The 26,623-nt window shown below is 42.3% G+C and overlaps 1 protein-coding gene across 2 annotated transcripts in view; it reads right to left on the minus strand.

The window, feature by feature from the left end:
* The window catches only part of slc9a2 (solute carrier family 9 member 2), a 109,233-nt gene that overhangs the window by 32,837 nt on the left and 49,773 nt on the right, over window positions 1-26,623 (minus strand). For both annotated transcript variants that reach the window (XM_068033830.1, XM_068033829.1), the window contains exons 4-5: window positions 8,913-9,130; window positions 7,863-8,065 (exon numbers count right to left, since the gene is read on the minus strand). In XM_068033830.1, coding sequence (XP_067889931.1) covers window positions 7,863-8,065; window positions 8,913-9,130 — 421 coding nt within the window. The remainder of the gene's footprint in view (window positions 1-7,862; window positions 8,066-8,912; window positions 9,131-26,623) is intronic.

Raw genomic sequence — 26,623 nt, forward strand, 5'->3', positions numbered from 1 at the left:
AATTTCCCCACAACTGATGTTAGGCTAACAGGTCTATAATTTCCTAGTTTATCTATCTTACCTTTCTTAAATAGTGGTGTTATATATGTGTGGATAAACTGGAAAATTGAGTGTGCTGGAGTTTTTTTTTAAAGATTCCTCTGAAAAGAGGAAACAAAAACATTAATAATATTTGTATATTTTCAGCAGTTTTTAAACTTCAAACTTCAACTTATTTTTTTACTCTTTTCAGAGCTGACAGGTCAGCTGCATATTTCCAACTTTTGCAGTTTTCTCATCTTGTGAAGCGACAGTACTTTCCAGTGTGTCAGTTAATGATGTCAGCACACATACTAGTAATGATTCATAATACTGAGTAACTCACCTCCTGACTCCCCAAAGCCTGTCCACCATCTACAAGGCACAAATCAGGAGTGTGATGGAATACTCTCCACTTGCCTGGATGGGTGCAGCTCCAGCAACACTCAAGAAGCTTGACACCATCCAGGACAAAGCAGCCCGCTTGATTGGCATCCCATCTACAAAACATTCACTCCCTCCACCACCGACGCACAGTGGCAGCAGTGTGTACCATCTACAAGATGCACTGCAGCAAGGCACCAAGGCTACTCAGGCAGCACCTTCCAAACCCACGACCTCTACCATCTAGAAGGACAAGCGCAGCAGATGCATGGGAACACCACCACCTGCAAGTTCCCCTCCAAGCCACACACCATCCTGACTTGGAACTATAATCACCATTCCTTCACTGTCGCTGGGTCAAAATCCTGGAACTCCCTTCCTAACAGCACTGTGGGTGTACCTACCTCACATGGACTGCAGGAGTTCAAGAAGGCAGCTCACCACCACCTTCTCACGGGAAATTAGGGATGGGCAATAAATGCTGGCCCAGCCAGCGACGTCTGCATCCCATAAACAAATTTAAAAAATTAATACACAGGACTTCTTTTCTCCAAAAGATTACTCCAAGGTAATCTGAATTAGAATTAGAGATACGGCACTGAAACAGGTCCTTCAGCCCACCGAGTCTGTGCCGACCCTTAACCACCCATTTATACTAATCCTACACAAATCCCATATTCCTACCACATCCTCACCTGTCCCTATATTTCCCTACCACCTACCTATACTAGGGGCAATTTATAATGGCCAATTTACCTATCAACCTGCAAGTCTTTTGGCTGTGGGAGGAAACCGGAGCACCCGGAGGAAACCCACACAGACACAGGGAGAACTTGCAAACTCCACACAGGCAGTACCCAGAATTGAACCCGGGTCGCTGGAGCTGTGAGGCTGTGGTGCTAACCACTGCACCACTGTGCCACCCCTTAAGGGGAAACAAATAATATGTGCAAAATAACTAAGCAGGTGAGAAAGTGGTTAATGGATAGCATCTTGAGCAGGGAAAATACTCCTTTCTCCTGTGGACCTGGCTTGGGTGATGATATCTGTTGGCTACAAGAGTCTTAATGGGCAGTCACAGCTCAATTAGTGGGTATGTGCCAACAATGCAGATTTGGCATAAATTAACTGGGGTATGGTTTTCTGGACTTCAAATAAGGGTATCAAGGCATTGGAGAGGGTGCCAAAAAGATTTATTAGAATGGTACCAGGGATGAGGAACGTCAGTTATGTGGAGAGACCGGAGAAGCTGGAATTGTTCTCCTTAGAACAGAGAAGGTTAGGAGATTTGATAGAGGTATTCAAAATCATGAATGGTTTTGATAGCATAAATAAGGAGAACAGTCTCCACTGGTAGAAGGATTGTAACCAAAGAAGACAGATTTAAGTTAATAGGCAAAAGAACCAGGAGGTGATGTGGAGGTTTTTTTAAAAAAATATTTAAAACACAGCAAGTTATGATCAGCAACATACTGCCTGAAAGATTGTTCAAAGTAGATTCAATAGTAACATTCAAAAGAAAATTGAATAAGTACTTGAAGTGAGAACATTTACAGCAGGGAAAGAACCAGGGACCAGAACTGATTGGATAGCTCTGCCAAAAAGTCCAATGATACTGCACAGAAGCAAACATCCTACCATATTATGGTACTCGGCCAACCCATAAAGTTGTGGAAAGACTCATTGTTTGGACCAAGTAGGAAAAAATGAAGTTGAATTTATAGATTACTTTCATTTCTCTCAATATCCCAAATTCCTTCACATCCAATGATTTTTTTTTTGTTTAGAAATCCAGTCATATTTACATGGGTGAACATAGCAGCTAATAAGTTTACAGCAAGGTCGCACAAACAGCAAGTGAGATAAACTATTCAGCTAATCTGTTCTTGCTGCTGTTGGTTGAGGTACAATTATTACCAGGACACAACAAACTTTCTTCATGGGATTTTTATCTCTATCCACCTGAACCATCACAACCAGACAGGTGAAGGCTCAGTTTACATCTCATCCAAAAGATAATACCACTAACAATTATGCACTCACTTAGTGCGGAACTGAATCGTTAGACTAGATTTTGTGCTGGACTGGGGTTTGAATTCTCAATTTTCTGAGTCAGTGGCAAGAACGGTAAATAATTGAACCAAGCTGACAGAGCAAAACTTTACAACTGTCATGCCCGACACCAATTTGAGAGTTTTCAATGCTGATATTGGGAATCCAAGGATCTAAAAGTTCCCTGTGTAAATTTTACTTATCAAATTTTAGTAAACGATCACTAAGCGTGCACTACTTAGCAGATTATGGAGACTGCTAACAAAAAAAGAAATCAACAATGGAGATCCAAAGTCGACAATAGGATAAGCACTCAGTATGTCCTGATGTAGGCAGTAAGTGCAAAACTGAAGGATGGGAGACAGAAGACAGTGAATGAATTACAAAGGAAACTCAATTAAGTCACTGAATTCCATCTAAATTAGATACCTAAACCAAAATACAGGTAAACTTCTTCAGCAGTGTTGTATTGGCATCTCATTTGTTTGGAGAGGCTGCCTCAGACATTAATATTCTTTGCACTGTCCCCACCTCCCCCAGTACCCCCATGACGGACTTTGGATAACAGAGGTTTAAACTTAAACTGTGGCTTATGGATGTCAACAGAAGCACAACATTAAGTTAAACTTTTACTTACTTCACAGCCAGCTTTGTTATTATGCACAGCACATTACAAACTAATGAGATTGGTTGTGACCTGTAAATGGATTTTTCTTCTCACATGCATAACATTCACTAAATAAATTAATCAATTGCCACTTGACACAATTTAATCGATTACACACAGTGGTCAATTCTTCAGTATGGACATAATTCCACATCATTGATTGTGGTGGTCAGTGTTGCGACAACCACAACCATCGAAAATCCACAAAGGCAAGACAAAATACAACCCACCCTTCATGAACATTTATGATACAAAAGCCTCTAATTGATTTTAAACTGATAGTGATCTTGGATTTGCGGATGAACTACTCAAGATCCACACTCATGGCTTATGAAATATAAGCATAAACAATAAAAGTAATTACTGTCCTATGAAGTGGTGAAAGGACATAAATATTTCTTCTAGATGTTGTAGATGGCACACAATTAGAAACTGGGCATGAGTAAACACCTGGGCATAGATCCTTTAGATCTTTCCCTCCTTAAAAGATAAAATGATGTTAAAGGGCAGAGATAGTTGTGTTAACTCCAGCTGAAGCTCAGCAAAATAGGGATGTCAAACATCCTAGCTAATTTCAATACTAAATGAAGAGAACCATTGAAGAGCCCCTATCACTTATAGAGGAAAGATACACAAGCAGCCACATGAGTACAAGACCACTCATAGAACAAGCCATTGGGTTGCTGAAGATGCGATTCAGCTGCCTGGTCAGATATTGGGGTGCCATATATGGAGGAGGAAGAGGAGGAGCTTGATGTGGGCAGGATGCCAACAGCTGCTCAACTAGCTGCTAAGAAGTCCACAACAGACCTGTCCAGGCATGATTCAAATATCCTGAGTGTATGAAGCCTAACAGCAAAACATTGCTAAACCCACTACCCCCTCCCAAACTCAAATCATTCCCACAGTCAGATATCCCTCCATCTCATTCACACCCTTAGCTTGTCTTCCACTTTGGTGATACCATTCTCCTCAAAGCTAATGTTCATTCAGAAGGCAGGAAGCAACAATGGAGATGACTGGACAATGGAGACTTGAAATAAAGTGCACAATCCATTGACATTTTTCAATCCATTATGACATTGCCATGGTTATAATCACCCATTTGAATCCTCTTGTGCAAATAGAAAGCTTTTCTTTGTCTTCTTCACTTACTTGTACTTAGTGCTACCTCTGTGGTTTCAGCAGAGCTCGAGGTAGGGTGCTCACAGCCCTGACAGCTGAGATGCCTGGGGCTTTAGGCCAGTGAGGACCCTGCCAAAGACTGCCCTATCTGCACCTGTGCAGGGGCAGACTCAGTCATCAGGGCAGGAGGCAGCATGTGAGGCTCAGGCTCTGGGGAGGTGGGGGCAGGGTGGGTGTGCAATGGATGAGAAGTGGGAGCACCTTGAACAGAATCTCCACTTTCGTTTGCCCTTTCTCCATCTTCCCGCTCCTGGTTCACCCACACTTCCCTGCTAGCCAAGAGCCAGAGAGCACTTTGTCGCATTTCTGTGAAGAGCTGAATGGCCAAGGCGAGGCTTTTCTCCACGCTATTTGAAGTGGCAGACTGAGTGTGCAGGCCATCGGTCAGGGCAAGCATTCACTCGGTTTCCTGCTGCATCTGATTCTCCATGTAAGTGGACATCAGCACAAAGACCCGAGACATCATGATGCTCATGTTTGAGACTGACTCCTCCAATCTCGCTCCAAGGGTGAACACTGCCTCTGAAAATTCTGACAGAACCTCACATTTTCTGTTGCTGCTCCAGAATAGTCCTCTTCATGTATAAGCCCCCCACCCCCTCCCACCGAAGCCCAGTTCTTGTGACCAGCTGAACAGAGCTTGGAGTGTCTTGTGCCCTCCGACAATGACACTCCATTGCTGTCATTGTCTCCAACAACTACTACTGCTCACTTGTGATGTGCGCCTCACCACGTGATAATTCAGCTATCTCCTTTAAGAGTCCCCATGAGTTGTGCACATCTGAGCTGTTGGAGGGTATGCATGAGCCGTGTGATGGTGCTACCTCAGAGTGCGTGACCTCCTGTGAGGAATCTATCTCTTCCCACTCCTGCATCACAGTTGAAGGACCTGTGGGAGAAGAAAGACATGAATTGGAACTGACATGGGGAAAAAGGGTAAAAGGTCAACATTGTGTAGATGTTCACATTTCAGATGGTGATGACAGTAAATCGACAGCAGTGATCGTTATGTGCCAAGCAGCAGTGTGATTTATAATTCTGCCACCTGATATCTAGGAGAGCCCAATCTACATCACCAATGGCTGTGCACTTTCCCACCCTGCTGATCTCCAAGGCCACCTCCTCTGCAGTGGTCAGGCTAACTATCACTGGAGGGCCACCCCTGGTTCTCAGTCTCTCCCTGGAGTTCTGCATTCTCATCTGCAAGGAGAGAAAGCAAAAAGTTATATGTGCGAGAAATAGATTGCGTGGAGAGAATGGATTGACAGCATTTGTAGAGGGTGACTGTGAGGCATGGGTGTGTGTCAATGTTGATGGTTCAAAAGAGAATGTGAGGAGCTGCCTGGCGAGAGCACACGAGAGATGAATGGAACTGCAAGGTCTGAGTGCTTTGCAGGAGAATGCTGGGTAAGTCAGTCAGAGTGTGGGGTTTGACACCTTAAAGTGGGATGTCACTCACTTTTCCTGCCTCCATGAAGTCATTGAACCTCTTGCAGCACTGTATCTAGGTTCGAGGGACCACCCTTCTGCTGCTGACTTTGTCCACCACTTCCAGCCACATCTGTTTGGCATGAGTCACAGGCATCTTTCCCTGTCTGCAGGAAATGAGAATTCTCTGCGGGCCCCTGGAGCCAACAACAGGACCCCAGGGAAGAGTCAGAGCAGTGGGGAGGGTGGGGGGTGGTGTGGAGTGGGGGAGGGGGGATAATCTTCCCACATTGTGCTTCTATTCTTGTGCTTTCTGAAACCTCAGGAACCAATCTAGGATGCAGCCATTCTGACCCCTACCGGGGTCCTTAATAGAAATCCTTCCATTTGTTGGTGCAGCCCGTCATCACACCCACACTGTGTGATTGGTCAGAAAACCCGAAAACGAGATGCTGAGTCGCTTCACAGGTGCATTATCAAGCAAAATTAGACCCCAAGCCACATACGGCAATATTAGATCAGATGGCCAAAAGCTTGGTTAAAGAGGTAGGTTTTAAGGAGTGTCTTAAAGAAAGCGAGGTAGAGAGACTCAGAGAGGTTGAAGGAGGGAATCACAGAGCTTAGAGCCAAGGCAGCTGAAGCCACAACACCAACAGTGACACAAATTAAAATCAGGGATGTCAAGAAGCCAGAATTAGATGAGTGTAAATAGCTTGGAGGGTTGTGGGACTGGAGGATATTATAGTGATAGGGAGAGATGAAGCTATGGACGGATTTGAAGACAAGGATGAGAATTTTAAAATCAAGATATTGCTTAACCAGGAAGCTATGTAGATCAGAGAGCACAGGAGTGGTAGGTAATCAGGACTTGGAGCGAGCCAAGTCAAAGGCAGCAGAGTTTTGGATGACCTCAAGTTTACAGAGGGTAGAATGTGGGAGACCAGCCAGGTGTGCGTTGGAATAGTCAAGTCTAGAGATTACAAAGACATAAATGAGGGTTTCAGCAGCAGATGGGCTGAGACAGGGGTGAAGTAAGGAAATGTTACAGGAGGTGGAAACAGGTAGGGTCTTAGGGCTGGCACAGATATGAGGTTGGGAGCTCATCAAGGGATCAAATATGATACCAAGGTTATGAACAGTCTTGTTCAGTCTTGGGTAATCTCAGACAGTTGCTAGGGAGAGGGATGGAATCAGCAGTTAGGGAACAGAGTTTTGAGCAGGGACCAAAGATAATGGCTTCAGTTTTCCCAATATTTAATTTGAGGGAATTTCTCTTCGTCCAGTACTGGATGCCAGGTACGTAACCTGATCACTTAGCAACAGTGGAGGAGCTGAGAGAGGTGGTGGCGAGGTAGAGCTGATGTCAACAACACACATGAAAACTAACACTGTGCTTTCAGATGCCATCGCCAAGGGGCAGCATGTTGATGAGAACTAGGAGGGGCCAAAGATAGATCCTTGGAGGACACCAGAGGCAAGTGTGAGAGCAGGAAGAGAAGCCATTGCAAGTGAGACTCTGGCTATGATTAGATAGAAAAGGAATGGAACCAGGTGAGAGCAGTCCCACCCAGTTGGATGACAGTAAAGAGGCATTGGTGGAGGATGGTGTGGTCAACTGTATCAAGGCTGCAGATAGCTCGAGAAGGACAAGGAGGGATAGTTTATCTCTGTCATAGTCACAAAGGATGTCATTTGTGACTTTTATAAGATACTATACATTTGATATTAACCGCAACAGGTTTTGTTAAACTATGCACTTTTGTTAAAAGCTTCAGAATACAAATCAGACTAAGCCAAAAAGGTTTATGAAAACCATATGACAGACAAATAAAACTTACAGGTGTAAATGCAAACTTAAAGTACTTGTCCTAATCTCTCCACATGTAAAAATACACAGACTTCTAGCTAGCATTGCCTTTATAATTATTTGCTGTGAATAGCATATGATTCAAATGGAACCCAACGTTGTGAAAATGTGCAATAGCTGTAGATTAAGGTCATATTTATGTGACAAAGTTGTTAGTTGTCAATGCTCTCATTAATATAGTAATTTATGATTTTATCCGAAGAGCACAATTTTGCAACAGATATTTCAACAACCAAGATATGTAGGAAGGATATTTCTAACCTGAATAAAGACGGTGAAGAATATGACCACAATAGTTGATGTGATGAACAAATTCTTTCGAGGAAAGACATGAGAAGGAAGTAGAAACACAAGTGAAAAGCAAATAGCCCCACGCAGCCCACCATATGCAATGATGAACTGATCCTTGCGGGTGACCAATAGTTTTCGGAATCGGTTAATGATCTGAGTCAGCACTATAACACCTGAAAGTAAAACAGATATTGGTTAAAAAATGGAAACCATATATATATATCAAACGGTCATATCACTTGTTATAGGGATGCCTTTTTTCTTTGGAAATACACACACATTGCTGGTGTATAGGTCCATCATTATGACATTTGAATAATGCCCCTTTGCTAAACACGTTTCCTATAAAGAGATAAACGCAACGACATCTCAGATTTTTCTGGCCTATGGGAGAACAAATTAAACTGACTTTATATTACTCATATTGCATTCTCTCAGGTATGGCACTGTTTGTCACTCCCATAAATGATGAGTATCTTGCAATTAGTGGCATGCTCATATTACTCAATATTAACTGTATGATAACAGAAACTGGATAAAGGGGGTAATGATAATATTTAAATGTGATTGGAAATGGATTTTTGTGCCTTGCTGCCCTTTTAACCAAATGGCCAGGTTAGTCTGAGTCTGTATAAATCACAGTGCGAGCCTTTATGATCTTTTAGCAGGAGTCAGGATTTAACTGAAAAGATTGCTAACACACTGAAAAAAATGCTTAATTACCAATGAATATAATTACATAATTCGCTTTTGAATGCCTATGGATGTAAAACTTACAAGGGGAGATTTTCCTGGATCTGCATCCAAATTCAGTAGATTGGTTGGGTGCACCAGACATTAGAAAAATTTAGCATGTTGGAGTACATATCTATACAAAGGGAACCCATCCAATTTTCCTTGTATTGATTTTTTTTAAATTTATATCTCCCTATACTTACTGCACTCAAAGTATTCTAGTGTGCCTGTGTGCAAAGCCAGGAAGAACTCCCTTAAACAGTCAACAAATGAAGTATTGTTTACCTAGTGCCCGCCAAACTAAGCAGAATAATAGAGTGAAGCAAACAAAGGCCCAGTTCCATTCATGGGTTTCCGTGATCGTTGATACACCAAGGAAGATGAATATGAGCGTTTCACTGACACTGCTCCACATCTTCAGGAAATACTTAATAGTGGTGCTAGATTTCATCGAAATGTTTTCTTCCACATAATACTTCATGCTCATCGAACAGGCTATCAATCTGAAGAGGAAATATTTTATATGAACTCATTTTCAAATAATACCAGTCAACTTTAGAGATTGCTTCGCAGAAAAAACAATGGATGCCATTTTCTTCTCCCATTTAAGAATCGATTTTCTCAGCCCCAATGACTCAGTAGATAAAAGCACAATTTGACATTGCACCAATCCATACAAGGTTTATATACTTTCTGCTAAATTAGCTAATCTCAGCTGAGGGTGCAGCAAATGATCTGTTTCCAAGCTAGGGATCTGAAAGGAAAGTAGTCAAGGTTCCCATTCCTAATAGCCATCTAGAAATGTAGGAAACTTACGTGTACAAATGCCAGATATCAAGCAAGAGCACTGAAAAATACAGGAGTGGGTGCCTAACACCATATCATTCACTCAACCAGGATTTCCCCTCCCTCATGCCTCCACTTTCCCACCCACTAACCACTTTTTCTTCACCCACCCCATACATTGGCTGCAGGTTTTGGGTCCAGGTTCCAGGGCCATTAATCTTCTTTCTATCCCACTTACCCCTACAGCCTGGGTGCGCGATGTGGAAGTTGCCAACAGGTACCAACAAGTAACAACATAGGCCCAGAGCTTCCCCAGTGGAGGAAGAACACCATGAAATGGCCTCTAGTCAAGTCCAAACATTCACTTATTGAAGGCCTCAGTCTTTATTGAAGCTTTTAGTGGAGGTCAGCCACTTTAAAAGGTTCTTTGCTGGAGCTTCTGATGGTACAGCAGCAACAGAATCCTGTCGGGAGCCTGCCACCCATAATTACCCCAATCAAGGAGAATGGGCTGCGGCATAGGGCAGATAAACTCCTCCAGAACTCCACTCCAAAAGAAGAGAATTTCCCTCCTACACATCACTCCCTCATCAAATTCCAGACACTTACCTGAAGAATAGCCATTTTAAATCAAGTACTAGAGGAGTTAAGAGTCAGACACATGTTATTGGACATATGTATGATTTTTTTTAAAGATGTAAAGCATTCATTTTTAAAGTTTATTTTGTTTAGTGCTAATTTCCTTGGCAGTCTAGCAGGGAGGATCAGTATGTTTTATTTGTTCAACAATTTAGTAAAGGGGACATCTCCAAGTTTCCCTGTGATCTGATCAGGTTAGATTTTAATCAGGTTTTAAAATCAGGTTTTAATTTCCCAAAAGCCTTTGAATAATAAGCAAATATTTCCATGGTTCCCTGGCAGCCTGGTGTGAATCAGGGATACATCTTACTTTCACAAGTGTATACTAGGGACAAGAGTGCTCCCTTTTTGTGAAACTTAAGTGTACTTTTTGCCATGTTAACCAAAGACACATTTAATTTTAAACTTTAGGGACAGTGGGCAACAATGGTCAAAAAACCCACAAATGTCACAAGCTGTTCAGCTCAATTTACCTCTTTCTGCTCCAAACTAGGGCCTGTTGGAGATTAGGGGCCCTATGATTAATTGGTAAAAGGGAGGAAATCAGGTTCTCTACATGGAGATTTATGTAAGTGAGAGTTTCCATTACTGTACATTCCCCAGCATTACCCAACTTTATAATTAGATACCCATCAATGACAGGAATAGCACACACCCAATTGCTAACCACAATCCCAAATGTAGAAACAGTCAAATGACACCTTTGCTGGTATCTGAAGCTCAAGTTTCCATCAATTAACAAGCAGGAATGTAATAGCAAAGAAAATTCGATGGATTTTACTCCGCTTTTAAATTCAATTCCCATTTTCAGGTGAGGTTTTATCTTCATATAAAAAAAGCTTCCACTTAAATTCTTTAAAAAAACTTCTCTCCCTTTTCCCCTCTTGCATTTTCTTTCATCTGCATCGCCTTTGCAGATGTTTTCCTTTTGTGAAGGTACAGAGCCCAGGCATTGGCCTGTATCTTGTCCAAGTGAATATTCTTCACACGTGAGCCTATACAACAAGCAATCATGTAGGACCTAATAGCTGAAACCAGTCATGTCATGGCATTCAGTAGTAAGATCCATAGCAAACCTTCCCCAAAGTCTTCCTAGAATTTACATCACCCACATGATAACTTTTTTTTTTAAAGAAAGGACAAGTCCCCTGCTCTTGCACCCAGCTAGTATATCAATATGGTCAAGATGAACTGCCTAATTCTCCTGAAGTAGTTTGCTTGTTCCTCCTTTCAGCCCTTCTAAGACCAAGAGTTCAAAAAGGTAGGGAACCTTGAGTACCCAGAAGCACCTCAACACTTAAGAGCCTGGTCAGTCAGTGTAGAGTGTGAATATTTACAACAAAACCTGCAGGGTATTTAACATTTTGTTTTATGTCATACACCATATATACACAGGTTTTATTTTGAAGGTAACTCCCACTTACTATCCTCCTTAAACTTAAGGACATGCAAAACTCTGCTGCCCATGTCCTTTATCAGACCAAGTCCTGTTCACCCATCGCCGCTGTGCTCACTGGCCTACATTGGCTCCCAGTTAAGGAAGCCTCCATTTTAAAATTCTCATCCTTGTTTTCAAATCCCTCCATGGCCTCATCCCTCCTCATCTCTATAATCCAGCCCCACAACCCTCCGATATATTTGCACTCCACCAGTTCTGGCCTTGAACATCCCAGATTTTAATTATTCCACCATTAGCAGCCAGGCTTTCAGCTGTCAAGACCCTTAGCACTGGAATTCCCTCATTAAATCTCTCTGTATCTATTTTTTCCTTAAAACTAACCTCTTTGACCAAACATGAAAAACATACTGTATTGTCTTTGGAAGCAGCACAATTTAAGAACAAGATTCATAAGCCCTTAAGGATATATACTTAAATATTTTTCCTACCCTTCCCCCACCACCCCAAACAGAGCATAAAATCTAGGTTGACACTTCAGTGCAGTCTCTCAGATGAAACACTGAACCGAGGAACCCATCTACCCTCAGGATCCCATTGCATTTTATGGAAAAAAGTGAAGTTCTCCCTAGTGTTCTGACCAATATTTTTCCTTCACTCAACATAACTGACACAGATTATCTGGTCATTATCACATTGCTACTTATGAGACTTTGCTGTGTGCAAAAGTGACTGCTGTGTGTCTTATGTTACGATAGTGACAATACTTCAAAAGAACTTCATTGGTCTAAAGGATGCTGGGACGTCCTGAGGGCATGAAAGGCACTATGGAAATCTCTTTTTTGATTCTGTAGGATCGGAATCCCCTCCAACTGGGAAATTTATGGAATATTAGAAAACAGGACATGTTTTGGCCTCATGTTTGAACTATAAAATACAAAAGCCAAGCTTCAGCTAGCAGCACAGGGCTAGGCAGCAAGGGGTTAATTTGGACATTTAGTAAAAGACAGTGGCTCATCAAAAAGGATTCAGACTTTGACTGAGTGCTATCATGGAACAATGATATCAGAGAAAAGCCATTATCTACCATTGTTTAATGCAATTAAGAGACTGATTACCCTGCACAATGGCACAAGGGACATGTCATCAGTATGAAAATAAGACCACCATCATAGACAATGGTACTGGAATCCGGCCATTGTAACTATGATTGATTCCTCTCGAGAAGAGAGATGGGATATTCATACCTTCATCAACCTCAGAGCCGGGTGTTTTTACTGTATTGCCTGAAGACAGCAGGAGGATTGTTTAAACGATATGAGAGTTATTAGATTTATCTGGGTTATTTCTTCCATGGAAGGACTGTACTGTTGCACTCAATGTGAGTTGATCATATTTGTCTAGACTATGCATGGAATAAACTAAAAGGTGTTACCTGCTGGACACTGAACAGCATGAACGACAGGAAATATGTTCGAGACACTCAGAGTCATTTTATTATAAAATGAAAGCACATCAGAAGGAGGACTGGTCATCTCAGATCCAGGCCTACAATCAACCTCAGTATTGACCAGCCGTGTGGGTGATAGTAAGTTTTCAGTCAAATCTTGAAGGGGTTTGTACTGTGGGGGCTGCAGTCAGAAGAAGGGTCAGAAGTGGTCACCTTGACTCAGGACCTACAATCAACACTGGACAGACTGGCCGTGCTGGGGATTGTAAGTGTTTCAGCCAAATCATAGTGATATTGGTCTGAGGGTTTGGGACAAATGCCTGTAATTTGTAAATTTAAACCAAGTCATTGTGATTTTGCTTGGGTAACTGGGAACAGCGATCAAATCGCAGAAGGGTTCAGCTGGGAAGTGGGGGTGTCAATTTTAGGTAACTGCAGGAGGTTTTGTACTGGGGATAGTTCATTTATTTTTTTTCAACTAACCATAGAGGTGTCTGTATTAGGGATATTTTTAGAACATTACAGCGCAGTACAGGCCCTTCGGCCCTCGATGTTGCGCCGACCTGTGAAACCATCTGACCTACACTATTCCATTTTCATCCATGTGTCTATCCAATGTCCACTTAAATGCCCTTAAAGTTGGCGAATCTACTACTGCTGCAGGCCCTTACTACTCTCTGAGTAAAGAAACTACCTCTCACATCTGTCCTATATCTATCACCCCTCAACTTGAAGCTATGTCCCCTCGTGTTTGCCATCACCATCCGAGGAAAAAAACACTCACTATCCACCCTATCTAACCCTCTGATTATCTTATATGTCTCTATTAAGTCACCTCTCCTCCTCCTTCTCTCCAACGAAAACAACCTCAAGTCCCTCAGCCTTTCCTCGTAAGACCTTCCCTCCATACCAGGCAACATCCTAGTAAATCTCCTCTGCACCCTTTCCATAGCTTCCACATCCTTCCTATAATGCGGCGACCAGAACTGCACGCAATACTCCAGGTGCGGTCTCACCAGAGTTTTGTACAGCTGCAGCATGACCTCGTGGCTCCGAAACTCGACCCCCCTACTAATAAAAGCTAACACACCATATGCCTTCTTAACAGCCCTATTAACCTGGTTAGCAACCTTCAGGGATTTATGCACCTGGACACCAAGATCTCTCTGTTCATCTACACTACCAAGAATCTTCCCATTAGCCCAGTACTCTGCATTCCTGTTACTCCTTCCAAAGTGAATCACCTCACACTTTTCCGCATTAAACTCCATTTGCCATCTCTCAGCCCAGCTCTGCAGCCTATCTCTGTCTCTCTGTACCCTACAACATCCTTCGGCACTATCCACAACTCCACCGACCTTAGTGTCATCTGCAAATTTACTAACCCACCCTTCTACACCCTCTTCCAGGTCATTTATAAAAATGACAAACAGCAGTGGCCCCAAAACAGATCCTTGCGGTACACCACTAGTAACTAAACTCCAGGATGAACATTTGCCATCAACCACCACCCTCTGTCTTCTTTCAGCTAGCCAATTTCTGATCCAAAGCTCTAAATCACCTTCAACCCCATACTTCCGTATTTTCTGCAATAGCCTACCGTGGGGAACCTTATCAAACGCCTTACTGAAATCCATATACACCACATCCACTGCTTTACCCTCATCCACCTGTTTGGTCACCTTCTCGAAAAACTCAATAAGGTTTGTGAGGCACGACCTACCCGTCACAAAACCGTGCTGACTATCTCTAATGTACTTATTCTTTTCAAGATGATTATAAATCCTGTCTCTTATAACCTTTTCCAACATTTTACCCACAACTGAAGTAAGGCTCACAGGTCTATAATTACCAGGGCTGTCTCTACTCCCCTTCTTGAACAAGGGGACAACATTTGCTATCCTCCAGTCTTCCGGCACTATTCCTGTCGACAATGACGACATAAAGATCAAGGACAAAGGCTCTGCAATCTCCTCCCTAGCTTCTCAGAGAATCCTAGGATAAATCCCATCTGGCCCGGGGACTTATCTATTTTCACACTTTCCAAAATTGCTAACACCTCCTCCTTGTGAACCTCAATCCCATCTAGCCTAGTAGTCAGAATCTCAGTATTCTCCTCGACAACATTTTCTTTCTCTACTGTAAATACTGACGCAAAATATTCATTTAACACTTCCCCTATCTCCTCTGATTCCACACACAACTTCCCACTACTATCCTTGATTGGCCCGAATCTAACTCTAGTCATTCTTTTATTCCTGATATACCTATAGAAAGCCTTAGGGTTTTCCCTGATCCGATCCACCAATGACTTCTCGTGTCCTCTCCTTGCTCTTCTTAGCTCTCCCTTTAGATCCTTCCTGGCTAGCTTGTAGCTCTCAAGCGCCCTAACTGAGCCTTCACGTCTCATCCTATTAGTGGGTTCAATAAACAGCAAATTTATGGTTGAGCCAAAATCCTGTGTCGTGTGCTTTTTGTTCCTGTAATTCCTGAAGTCTAAGAACCATCGTAAGGGGAAACAGGAACGGAAACCTCTTACAATTTCATTAATACATTTATCTTTAAGATTTCAGTTCCAAGAAGAACTTTTCTTGAAATGTTAACACATATTTTCTCTATGCAGATCTTCTCTTCAGTTATCCAACATTTGCAATTTTTTTTTTTTAAGAATAACTTATTGGTGATTGTTATGCACAAAACACAATACAAGGACCATATCTTAGAGAACTCACCGGGAAGGGCACATTTAGAAGACTGGGTGCAGTTTTGGGTACTTTTATGATCCTGTAGTTTTTTCTTTTATGGGAAGAATGCAGTGTGCCTTTAAGGCTGTAACAGGATCAGTACTGCTTTAAGGCAGCAAGCTCCAGGGACTGAGTCAAAGGATGCATTCTAGTTGCCATAGGATACAGCCAGCTTCAAATATGCATTCTCATTGCCGTAGGATACAGCCACTCAGGACCAAGGTTGAGATACATTGTTGCCGATTGACATTTGAAACTAGCTGAAAAACTGGCTTTTGAGACACAGGTAACAGATACACACAGAGACTGTCTGCTAGCATGTACTGAAGGATAGGAGAGCTCTCTCTCTCTGTTTATTTAAACCCTATTTATTATACTCTCAGAATTCTGATGTCAAGCCAGATTAATTTCTTAAAAGAAAATAACCAAATTCCTTTGACAACTGTAATTGCTGTAATTCATCACTGGAAAAGAAGAGCATCAATTCAACTGCTGAATTAGACTACGGACTGTTCTACTGTTGAAGAACCTTTTTTCCCCCCATTGGACGGCTGTGAGGACTTCAAGCAACCTTAGACTGTTCCACGTTGGAAGAGTCCACTTCGGCAGGAGGGTAAATCTGCAAGGACACTAATTTTTCTCTTTTAAATGTTGTTTATATCTTAGTAGTGTTTAAGAATTTAGTTTTTCTAATTAGACACTTAACTTGTTGATCTAAAGACACCTGGTTTGGATCGCCTCATTCGGGGGTTAATAGATGGTCAATCTGGCTGTGGTTTTCTCTAAGTTGGAAAGTTTAAAATGATATGTTAGGCGATCTGTGAAGGGCCGGGACTGAATTAACACAGTGCATTTCTCCCACCACAATCAGAATCGTATATTTTGATTGGGGGCTTTGACTTGAGTGGTCGGTCTTAACAGTACATCACAAGCAACATCAACATTGATGCACTAGAGGGCTGAGCTGATTAGGATAATTTCTGTCTCCCTTGGATCCGCAGGCACAACTAGAACAGTTAGCATTTTGTAAATTAACATCTTTGAAGAGATAGAAAATATCTGTTCAAGAGAAGGATGAAAAGTCAACAGGAGAAACATTGGTCAGATATCAAAATGTTCCATGACACAAAAGTTTCTGCACAGCTGGCAAAGTGGTCATTTGGTCATGGTTGGGTAACATAAATTTTAAAGTTAGATTCATATCTTTGAATTTGACTTAGCAAGGCACAGAGAAATTCCCACAGGGTTTGGAAATATTTAGCTAATTCCTAGGAGTTTAAAAGAATGTGTTGATTCTTAATTTAAAGTCCACAATGGAACAAATTTTGCATAGTCCGTGGAAGCAGCAGGTCTAATAGCCACATACCTTTCTTGTTCTACACTCTTGTTCTGAATTATAAGCTAATATGCTGTAGAGAAACCAAGATGTAACTTTGCAGTTTTTCACCACCAGGGGATCTCATAGCATCTTCATCTTCCAAATGCATTCATGAAAGAAAATATTGTTAATAGGCTTGTGATGTGTAGATTTGCTCATACAAATGTCAAAACTCTCCATTAAAATTACTTGGCCTAGAGCATACTTTGTAATACATGAGATAATCTCAACAAGCCTTACAACTTTCAATGAAGGCAGAACTAAAAATGAGGTATCAACCTGGTGAAGCTACAACACAGCTCTACATGTATGCTATATATACAAATGCTAAACAGCAGAAGCAATATGCTATCAGCAGAATTAAGCGATTTCATAACCAACAAATAAGATCAAAGTTCTATAGTCTGGCCACATCTAGGTATGTAGCATGGTGAGCAGTTAAACAAGTAATAGGAGGAGGGGAGGCTGCATGAACATCGCCATCCTCAATGGCGGAGGAGCCAAGCACATGCGTGCAAAAGACAAGTCTGAAGAGTTTGCAACCATCTTCAGCTGGAAATGCCAAGTGATCTCTGCCTCCTTCTGAAATCCCCCGCATCACAGAAGGCAGTTTTCAGCCAATTCAATTCACTCCTTGCAATATCAAGAAATGGTTGAGTGCATTGGATACAGCAAAAGCTATAAGCCCCGACAGCATCGAGGGCATAGTGCTGCATTTTTTAAAAATTCATTCATGGGATATGGGCTTCAATAGAAAGACCAGCATTTATTGTCCATCCCTAATTGCCCTCGAGAAGATGGTGCTGAGCTGCCTTCTTGAACCACTGCAGTCCATGTGGAGTAGGTACAACCATAATGCCTTTCAGGAGGGAGTTGCAGGATTTTGACCCAGCGACAGTGGTGATATATTTCCAAGTCAGGACGGTGTGTGACTTAGAGGAACTTGCAGGTGGTGGTGTTTCCATGCACCTGTTGCTCTTGTCTTTCTAGGTGGTACAGGTCACAAGATTGGAAGGTGCTGTCAAAGCAATCTTGGCAAGTTGCTGCAGTCATCTTGTGGATAGTACACACTGCTGCCACTACACCAATGGTGGAGGGAATGAATGCTTAAGGTGGTAAATGGGGTGCCAATTAAGCAGGCTACTTTGTCCTGGACGTTGTTGAACTTCTTGTGTGTTATTGGAGCTGCACTCATCCAGGCAAGTCAGGAGTATTCCATCACACTCCTGACTTGTGCCTTCTAGATAATGGACAGACTTTGGAGCGTAAGGAGGTTGAGCTACTTGCTGCAGAATTCTCAACCTCTGACATGCTCTTGTGTCTGGCCCAGTTGTGATTCTGGTCAATGCTCACCCCCCCCGGATGTTAATGGTGGGGGAATTCAGTGATGGCAATGCTGGTGGATGTCAATGGGGAGGATGGTTAGATTCTCACTTGTTGGACATGGTCATTGTCTGGAACTTGTCTGGTGCAAATATTACTTGCCACTTATCAGCTCAAGCCTAAATGTTGTCCAGGTCTTGCCGCAGGCAGGCAGACTGCTTCAGTATCTGAGCAGTTGTGAATGGTACTGAACACAGTGCAATCATCAATGAACATCCCCACTTTTTTCCTGATGCTGGAGGAAAGACCATCGATAAAGCAGCTGAAGATGGTCGGGCAGAGGAAACTGCCCTGAGGAACTCCTGCAGTGATGTCCAGGGGCTGAGATAATTGGCCTCCAACAACCATAACCATCTTCATTTATACTAGATATGACTGCAACCAGTGGAGAGATTTCCCCCCGATTCCCTATGACTTCAATTTTACTAGTGATCCCTGATGCCACACTTGGTCAAATGCTGCTTTGATGCCAAGGGCACTCTTGCCTACCCTCTGGAATTCAGCTTTATTGTCCATGTTTTTGTGGACAAGACATACCCATGCAAACTTTCCACTTTGTCAGGTAGATAGCAGCATTGCTCGTGTTGTCAGGGAAAAAAAACTAGCACCTTTCACAACCAACATACGTCTTAAAGTGCTTTATAGCCAATGAAGTATTTTTGAACTGTAGTCAATGTTGTAATGTAGGAAACGCAGCAGCCAATTTGTGCACAGCAAACTCCCACAAACAGCAATGCGATACTGACCAGATAATCTCTGTGATGCTCATTGAGGGATAAATATTGGCCAAGACACCAGGGATAACTCTCCTGCTATTCTTCAAAATAGTGCCATGGGATCTTTTATCTTCATCTGAGAGAGCAGACAGGTCCTTGGATTAATGTCTCATCCAAAAGACAGCACCGCCAAATTGTCTGGTTCATTAATGTCCTTTAGGAAGGGAAATTGCCATTGTTATCCAGTCTTTCCTACATGTGACTTTCAGACCCACAACAATGAGGTTGACTCTTAACTGCCCTCTGAAATGGCCAAACAAGCCACTCAGTTGTATCAAACCGCTACAGAAAAGTCAAAGAACAACAAAACCAGATGGACTATCTGACATCGCCCTGGGCACCGAATACAACAAAGGCAAACCCTGCTTGGTTGACCCTGCAAAGTCTTCCTCACTAACTTCTGGGGATTAGACAAGCAGCAGCTTTAAACAGTCATACTGACAGAATCATACTTCACAGTCAATGTCCCACAGACTACTCCATCGTCATCCCTAGGTATGCCCTGTCCCACTGGCAGAACACACCCACCAGAGTGGTGGACCAGTGGTATACAGTCAGGAGGGATTGGCCCTGGGACTCCTCAATATTGACTCCGGGCCCCATTAAGTCTCATGGCATCAGAACAAACGTCAGCAAGGAAACCTCCTGATTACCACTTAGCACCCTCCCTCAGCTGATGAATCAGTACTCCTCCATGTTGAACACAGTTTGGAAGAAGAACTGAGGGTAGCAAGGGCACAGAATGTACTCAGGGTGGGGGACTTCAACGTCCATCATCAAGAGTGGCTCAGTAGCACCACTACTAACCCAGCGGGCTGAGTCCTGAAGGATATAATCGGCCATATTGGGCCTGCGGCACATGGTGAGACAATAACGCGAGAGAAAAACCTACTTGATCTCACCAATCTACTTGTTGCAGATGCATCTATCAATGACAGTATTGGTAGGAGTGACTACCACAATGCTTGTGGAGATAAAGTCCCATCTTCACACCATCGTGTTATGCTGCACTACCACTCTGCTAAATGGGATTAGTTCAGAACAGATCTAGCAGTTCAAAATTGAGCATCTGTGAGGTGCTCTGGGCCATCAGCAGCAGCAGAATTGTATTCAACCACATTCTGTAACATCATGGCCATGTACATTCCTCTACCATTACCATCAAGCCAATGAACCAACCTTGGTTCAGTGACGAGAGCAGGTGAGCAAACCAGGAGCAGCACCAGGCATACCTAAAAATGAGATGCCAACTTGGTGAAACTACCACACAGGATTACATGCATGCTAACCAGTGGAAACAGCATGCTAAAGACACAGCTAAGCAATCCTATAACCAACAGATCAGATCAAAGCTCTGCAGTCCTGCCACATCCAGTCAAGATTGGTTGTGGGCAATTAAACAACTAATGGGAAGAGGAGATTCCATGAACATTCCCATCTCAATGACGGCAGAGCCCAGCATGTCAGTGCAAAAGGTAAGGCTGAAGCCTTTGCAACCATCTTCAGTCAGAAGTGCCAAATGGATGATCCACCTCAGCCTCCTGAGGTCCCCAGCATCACAGATGCCAGTACTCAGACAATTCTATTCACTCCACGAGATATTAAGAAATGGCTCAGCACACTAAATACAGCAAAGGTTCCATTGATCAGAAACTTAACTGGACCAGTCACAAATACTGTGACTACAAGAGCAAGTCAGAGTCTGGGTGTTTTGCTGCAGTGACTCATCTTCTGACTCCTCAAAGCCTGTCCACCATCTACAAGGCACAAGTCAGGAGTATGATGGCATACTTTCCACTTGTCTGGATGGATGTAGCTACAACAACCCACAAGAAGCTCGACACCATCCAGGACAAAGCAGCCCGCTTGATTATCACTCCCTCCACCACCAGTGTATTGTAGCTGCAGTTACACTGCAGCAACTCACTAAAGGTTTCACCTGCAGCATGTTCCAAACCCGCAACCTCTACCAGCTAGAAGAGGAACAGCAGCAGGTGCATGAAGACGCCCCTCCTGCAAATTACACACCATCCTGATCTGGAACTACACAGCCTTCACTCTCTCGGGGTCAAAATCCTGGAACTCCCTCCCTAACAGCACTGTGGGTGTACCTACATCACATGGACTGCAGAATTCCAAGGCGGTGGCTCAACACCACCTTCTCGAGGGTAATTAGGGATAGGCAATAAATGCTGGCTTTTCCAGTGACCGTCATCACACAAATGAATTAAAAAAAAGCATAATTCTAGCAGAAACTGATTTCCAATAGCCTTCACACAACCAGCAGCAATTGTTTCTGATGGTTAGAACAATGCAGGATTTGCCCACAAATCTATTTTGAATACCTGGCAGGGGAATTTAAGTTATTTTGCATTAAATTTAACTATAACAGAAATTTTGTCACCCTTTTACTTTCCTGAAAAAAGTCTCCTTGGACCACTTTATCAAAGATGCAGGAGCATGCTGGAGAGCTCTTAAGCTGTTCACTCGGAAGCATGTTTCAATAACCAGAGAGCTATCTTCCTGTATGTTCACCTCCTTCAACATGACTAGCATTCCATCCACTTAAGCCACATTTCCACTCTCAAGGAGGTGGGGGAAATTGTGTGGTTTTTAACCTGATGTCACAGATAAGCACAGGCTTACTTTATGCAAGTAACATTTCTGAGAAGCAAGAAAAAAAAGCTATGGGGAGCCTCAAAGAAATACAGTCCTTCAGCAAATCTCTGGTAGTTTCTTTGAAGCAAGAAACCTTTGAAACTAACGGAATTTTTTTTTTTAAAACCACCATCACTATCAGGGTAACAAACAGGAAGCTCCAACCATTTGGCCTACAATTTGCAACACTAATTGACAAGTGATCAATAGCTCACATTGCAGGCATTAAAACGATGAGCATGTGTGGATGACTGACAAAAAAAAAATCACTGGTTTATAGTTGTGAATTTCGTTATATAGTGCCTATATTTTATATGATTTGTGAATGCTTCCAAAGAAAAAAAAATGCTCAGCAATATTATTGGCCAAACATTTAAAATGGGTAAATGATTTTGGTTTTTCCATTTCTTTAACACAGGTATTGTAAATGAGTGAATGACTATGTGAAGACAACAGAATGACAGACAGATAATTACTTGATAATATAGTATTGTCCCTTTAACATAAAGAAATGTCCTAAAAGTGCTTCATGGATAGGCAGAGAAAACAAACACTCAGCACAAGCTTGGTCAAAGTTTTTTTTAAATAAATAAAGGTGGATAGAAAGTTTGAGATAGAGTCCCCGAGAGTAAGACAAAGGCAGATGAAGGCTCTTCCATCAATAATAAAAGGTGAAGGGAATTGGGGAAAATACATAGCAGGCCAAAGTCAGTGGAACAGAAAGTTCAGTTGGTGACATTGAACTGGAGGCTGCAGATACAGTGTGAGGCAGAGCCAGGGAGGAATTAAAATGAGGAGGACTTTGAATATGTATTGGTGGATAGGGGGACTAATATAGGCCAGGCGTGATGGGCAAGAGAGAATTACTTTGGAACAGCATGCACACATGGTACATTAATGTCTATGGAAGATGAGAGGCCAAAAAGATCATTTGAATAGTGAATTTGGAGATAATAACAGTTTCAGGAGGTGAAGGAACTGAGGTACACATACAAAAGTTGGTCTCATACACACAGAAGATGTGACTGCGGAGCAGCATGTATCTTTAGCAAAGCCACTTTTTCCTTATCTACATTAAGTTAGTTTGGATAGGTAGGAATGAAATGACAGTCCCACTGAGTTGGAAAACAGGAGAGGGGTGTTAGCTGCTAATAAGCAATTTCTAGATTATAATTTCTAATCTGATTACCAAAAGTGAGGTTGGGCAATTATAACAAAGGTGATGGGAAGAAAATCACCCTGGGCCACTCGAGTACACCATTTATTATCAAACTATAAAGAGGAAATGGCAGAGGCGGAGAAATGGATGTCAAAACCAGCTCAAGAAGGGAAAAATATATAGAAGAAAAAACCCAAAGGAATAAAAACTAGGAAATAAAAATATTTCAATGCTGATTACTTAAAAAGTATGAATATATTGAGACATATCAGCCGTGAGCGGACTGGGGCAGTTGGAAAGGTCGTCATGTTTTGTCATGCTCATCAGTTCTGAAATCTCCACCTGCTGGTTCCAAAAACTGCCCTGTGGACAAAAATTTTAGTTCAGATTCAACATCCTGTTGGAATATTAAACATGATGGATGTGAATGCTTGTGTGGAATGAAGCAGCTAGACTTCAGCTAACATTAGCACTGTCAGCCTTCTGGCTGTTTTGATTATCTTCCAATGCATTCCAGTGGCATTTTGAGAACAAGTAGCATTGCAGGTACTTGGTACAAGACTGGGTACGCTCTAAGCCCTACTTCTAAAGGCATTCAGATGAATATCTATGGGAGTTTTATCAGAGGACACCACGCAAAATCCAAAAATTGACATTTCTAATCCATTTTGAACAAAACAAGCAACTAAATTAGTCCAAACATGTTGAGTACTTTACAACTGAATTCCCCTAAAATTGCAAAGCATCACATTTATGGCAGAAAAAAAAACTTTTAAATTACTCATGCTCTGCTCAGTATTTAAACAGGCAGATTCATTAGAATTTGCATCTTAATATGAGATCCATGTTCCTAACAACTCTAAATACTGCACAGTTTATGCACTGTCTACTTCCTGGAACCTTTAGCTACATTACTATAACTTGCTCAATGCGCTGCTTTCCACAGTTATTATTTATCATGTGGTACGGTTCTCTGCAGATTCCTTGAAAGCTGATGTGGAAAATTCAGGGAAGGAGAGTTTGCAAATCATGCAAACACATGGAGAGGGCTTTACAGACTCAGCTACATTGGAAAGGAGGAAGCTCATTATACAGCTGATCAAGATTCAGGAAAAAATTTAAAGCAAATCTCCAATCAAGCATCCAGATGTCATGGGAGGAAAAGTCCTGATGATTCAGAATCTCAAATTGGTTATAACAGCACATGCATTACTTCAAGTTCAGTGACTGTTCATGTAAGCAAACCTAGCAGCAAATGTGTGCACAGCAAGGTCCCACACACAGAAAAATGGGATAAAATGACCAGTTAATCTGTTTTAATAATATTGGTTGAAGGACCAGTATAAAGGACCAATAAAGGTTTAGGAACACCAGGAGACTTTCTTTTGAAAACCATGGAATCTTTTATATCCCCTCAAGCAGACAGGACCTCTGCTGAAATTGTATTCTGAAAAACAGTACGAGAGAAAGTAAAAAAAAAAGAGAGGTGGGGAGAAGGAAAGAAAGAAAAAAGAAAAAGAGGGCAAAAAAAGATTTGTATTGTAAATACTTAAGCTGTACAAAGTTAAGATTAATGAAAGTAAAAATAGCATTTACTATGAAAAATTAAACCAAGGTTAAATGAAACCAAATTGTGGCAGTTTTTGGAATAGAGGAAATGTGTAGTTCTACTTCAGATGAAAGGACAAGAATAGAGCTGTCAAAAGGCAAGAGAGAGACATATATGCAAAAAAGTGGTCTGTGTTGTTTAAATCATGAGCCAAGACAATGCAATTTTCAGAGTTATTTTTGCTTCTTAATAAAAGAGCACAATGCACATAAGTCCATGAATTAACACTGATTTTGATGATTTGTTTGCATTACTCTAGAAGTTCAGAATGAAGATGATAGCACAGTAATTAGAAAGCTAAGAGATTACCCTTTACAAGAACATGAACAAGTAGTGTAGGTTAACTGGAAGCAAGACTGGCTATATGGCAAAGGACATGGGTAAATTCAGAAGCACAGATAAATCAATAGCACCAACAGATTACAAGAAGTAACCTTAAAGTTGTACTATTTAACAGTTATACTTTTCCCACGCTCGGCGACCACGCTCTGGAAGTGGTTCAAGAGTTCACCTACCTAGGCTCAACTATCACCAGTAACCTATCTCTAGATGCAGAAATCAACAAGCGCATGGGAAAGGCTTCCACTGCTATGTCCAGACTGGCCAAGAGAGTGTGGGAAAATGGCGCACTGACACGGAACACAAAAGTCCGAGTGTATCAAGCCTGTGTCCTCAGTACCTTGCTCTATGGCAGCAAGGCCTGGATAACGTATGTCAGCCAAGAGCGACATCTCAATTCATTCCATCTTCGCTGCCTCCAGAGAATACTTGGCATCAGGTGGCAGGACCGTATCTCCAACACAGAAATCCTCGAGGCGGCCAACATCCCCAGCTTATACACCCTACTGAGTCAGTGGCGCTTGAGATGGCTTGGCCATGTGAGCTACATGGAAGATGGCAGGATCCCCAAAGACACATTGTACAGCGAGCTCGCCACTGGTATCAGACCCACCGGCCGTCCATGTCTCCGCTTTAAAGATGTCTGCAAACGCGACATGAAGTCCTGTGACATTGATCAGAAGTCGTGGGAGTCAGTTGCCAGCAATCGCCATAGCTGGCGGGCAGCCATAAAGGCGGGGCTAAAGTGTGGCGAGTCGAAGAGACTTAGCAGTTGGCAGGAATAAAGACAGAAGCGCAAGGGGACAGCCAACTGTGTAACAGCCCCGACAAACACATTTTTCTGCAGCACCTGTGGAAGAGGCTGTCACTCTAGAATTGGCCTTTATAGCCACTCCAGGCGCTTCTCCACACACCACTGACCACCTCCAGGCGCTTACCCATTGTCTCTCGAGATAAGGAGGCCAAAGAAGACGACTCTTCCAAAGCCACTGCAATATGTAGCCTAGTTTACTAAATGGGCCTTTCCAACATAGACAATCTAGATAACAGGGGACTAGGTATTGGTAATAAATGTCAGCTTTACCAGTGATACCCGCATCCCAATCATGAATTAAACAGAATTGAAAATTCTGTTTTGCACTGACGCCAACCTTTGTGCAAAAGCTAGACACAAATTTTAGCCCAAAAATGACTTATTTCTGTCTGTACCCAAACCTAATAGAAGAGCTCTGCCTTTTAATTACTGTGGAGGAGAAATTTGTTTGCAAGAAGCAGTGTTAACAGGCTATGTTGATTCCCCAAGGGCAGGTGGCGCTGCTACCTGCACAGCTCGCAAGGCGTTCTTCAATGATATCAATGAAGAAAGTCGGATGGGGGTTGGGGAGAGGGGTGGGTGTGGCAGGTAGTGGACTGCCTGCCCCTGGGGAAAAGACTTAAGTCTCGTAGTGTGCAACAGCACTACGCAAACAAATATCTCCTCCAATCAGCTCAAATACAATCCAATTTTCCAATATTTTAAAACTTAAACCATTCCTGCCCAGCCCCACCATCTCCTTCACAAATCATACAACACCCAAATCAAAATACTGCACAATTAACAGTTTTAAATGTTTACCGCTTGGAGAAATATCATCTTCACAAAAAAAATTCAGCAAAAATTGCTTGCTTAGGGATGAGCC

The sequence above is a fragment of the Heterodontus francisci genome, chromosome 6 (assembly GCF_036365525.1).
Source record: "Heterodontus francisci isolate sHetFra1 chromosome 6, sHetFra1.hap1, whole genome shotgun sequence".
Lineage (NCBI taxonomy): Eukaryota > Metazoa > Chordata > Chondrichthyes > Heterodontiformes > Heterodontidae > Heterodontus > Heterodontus francisci.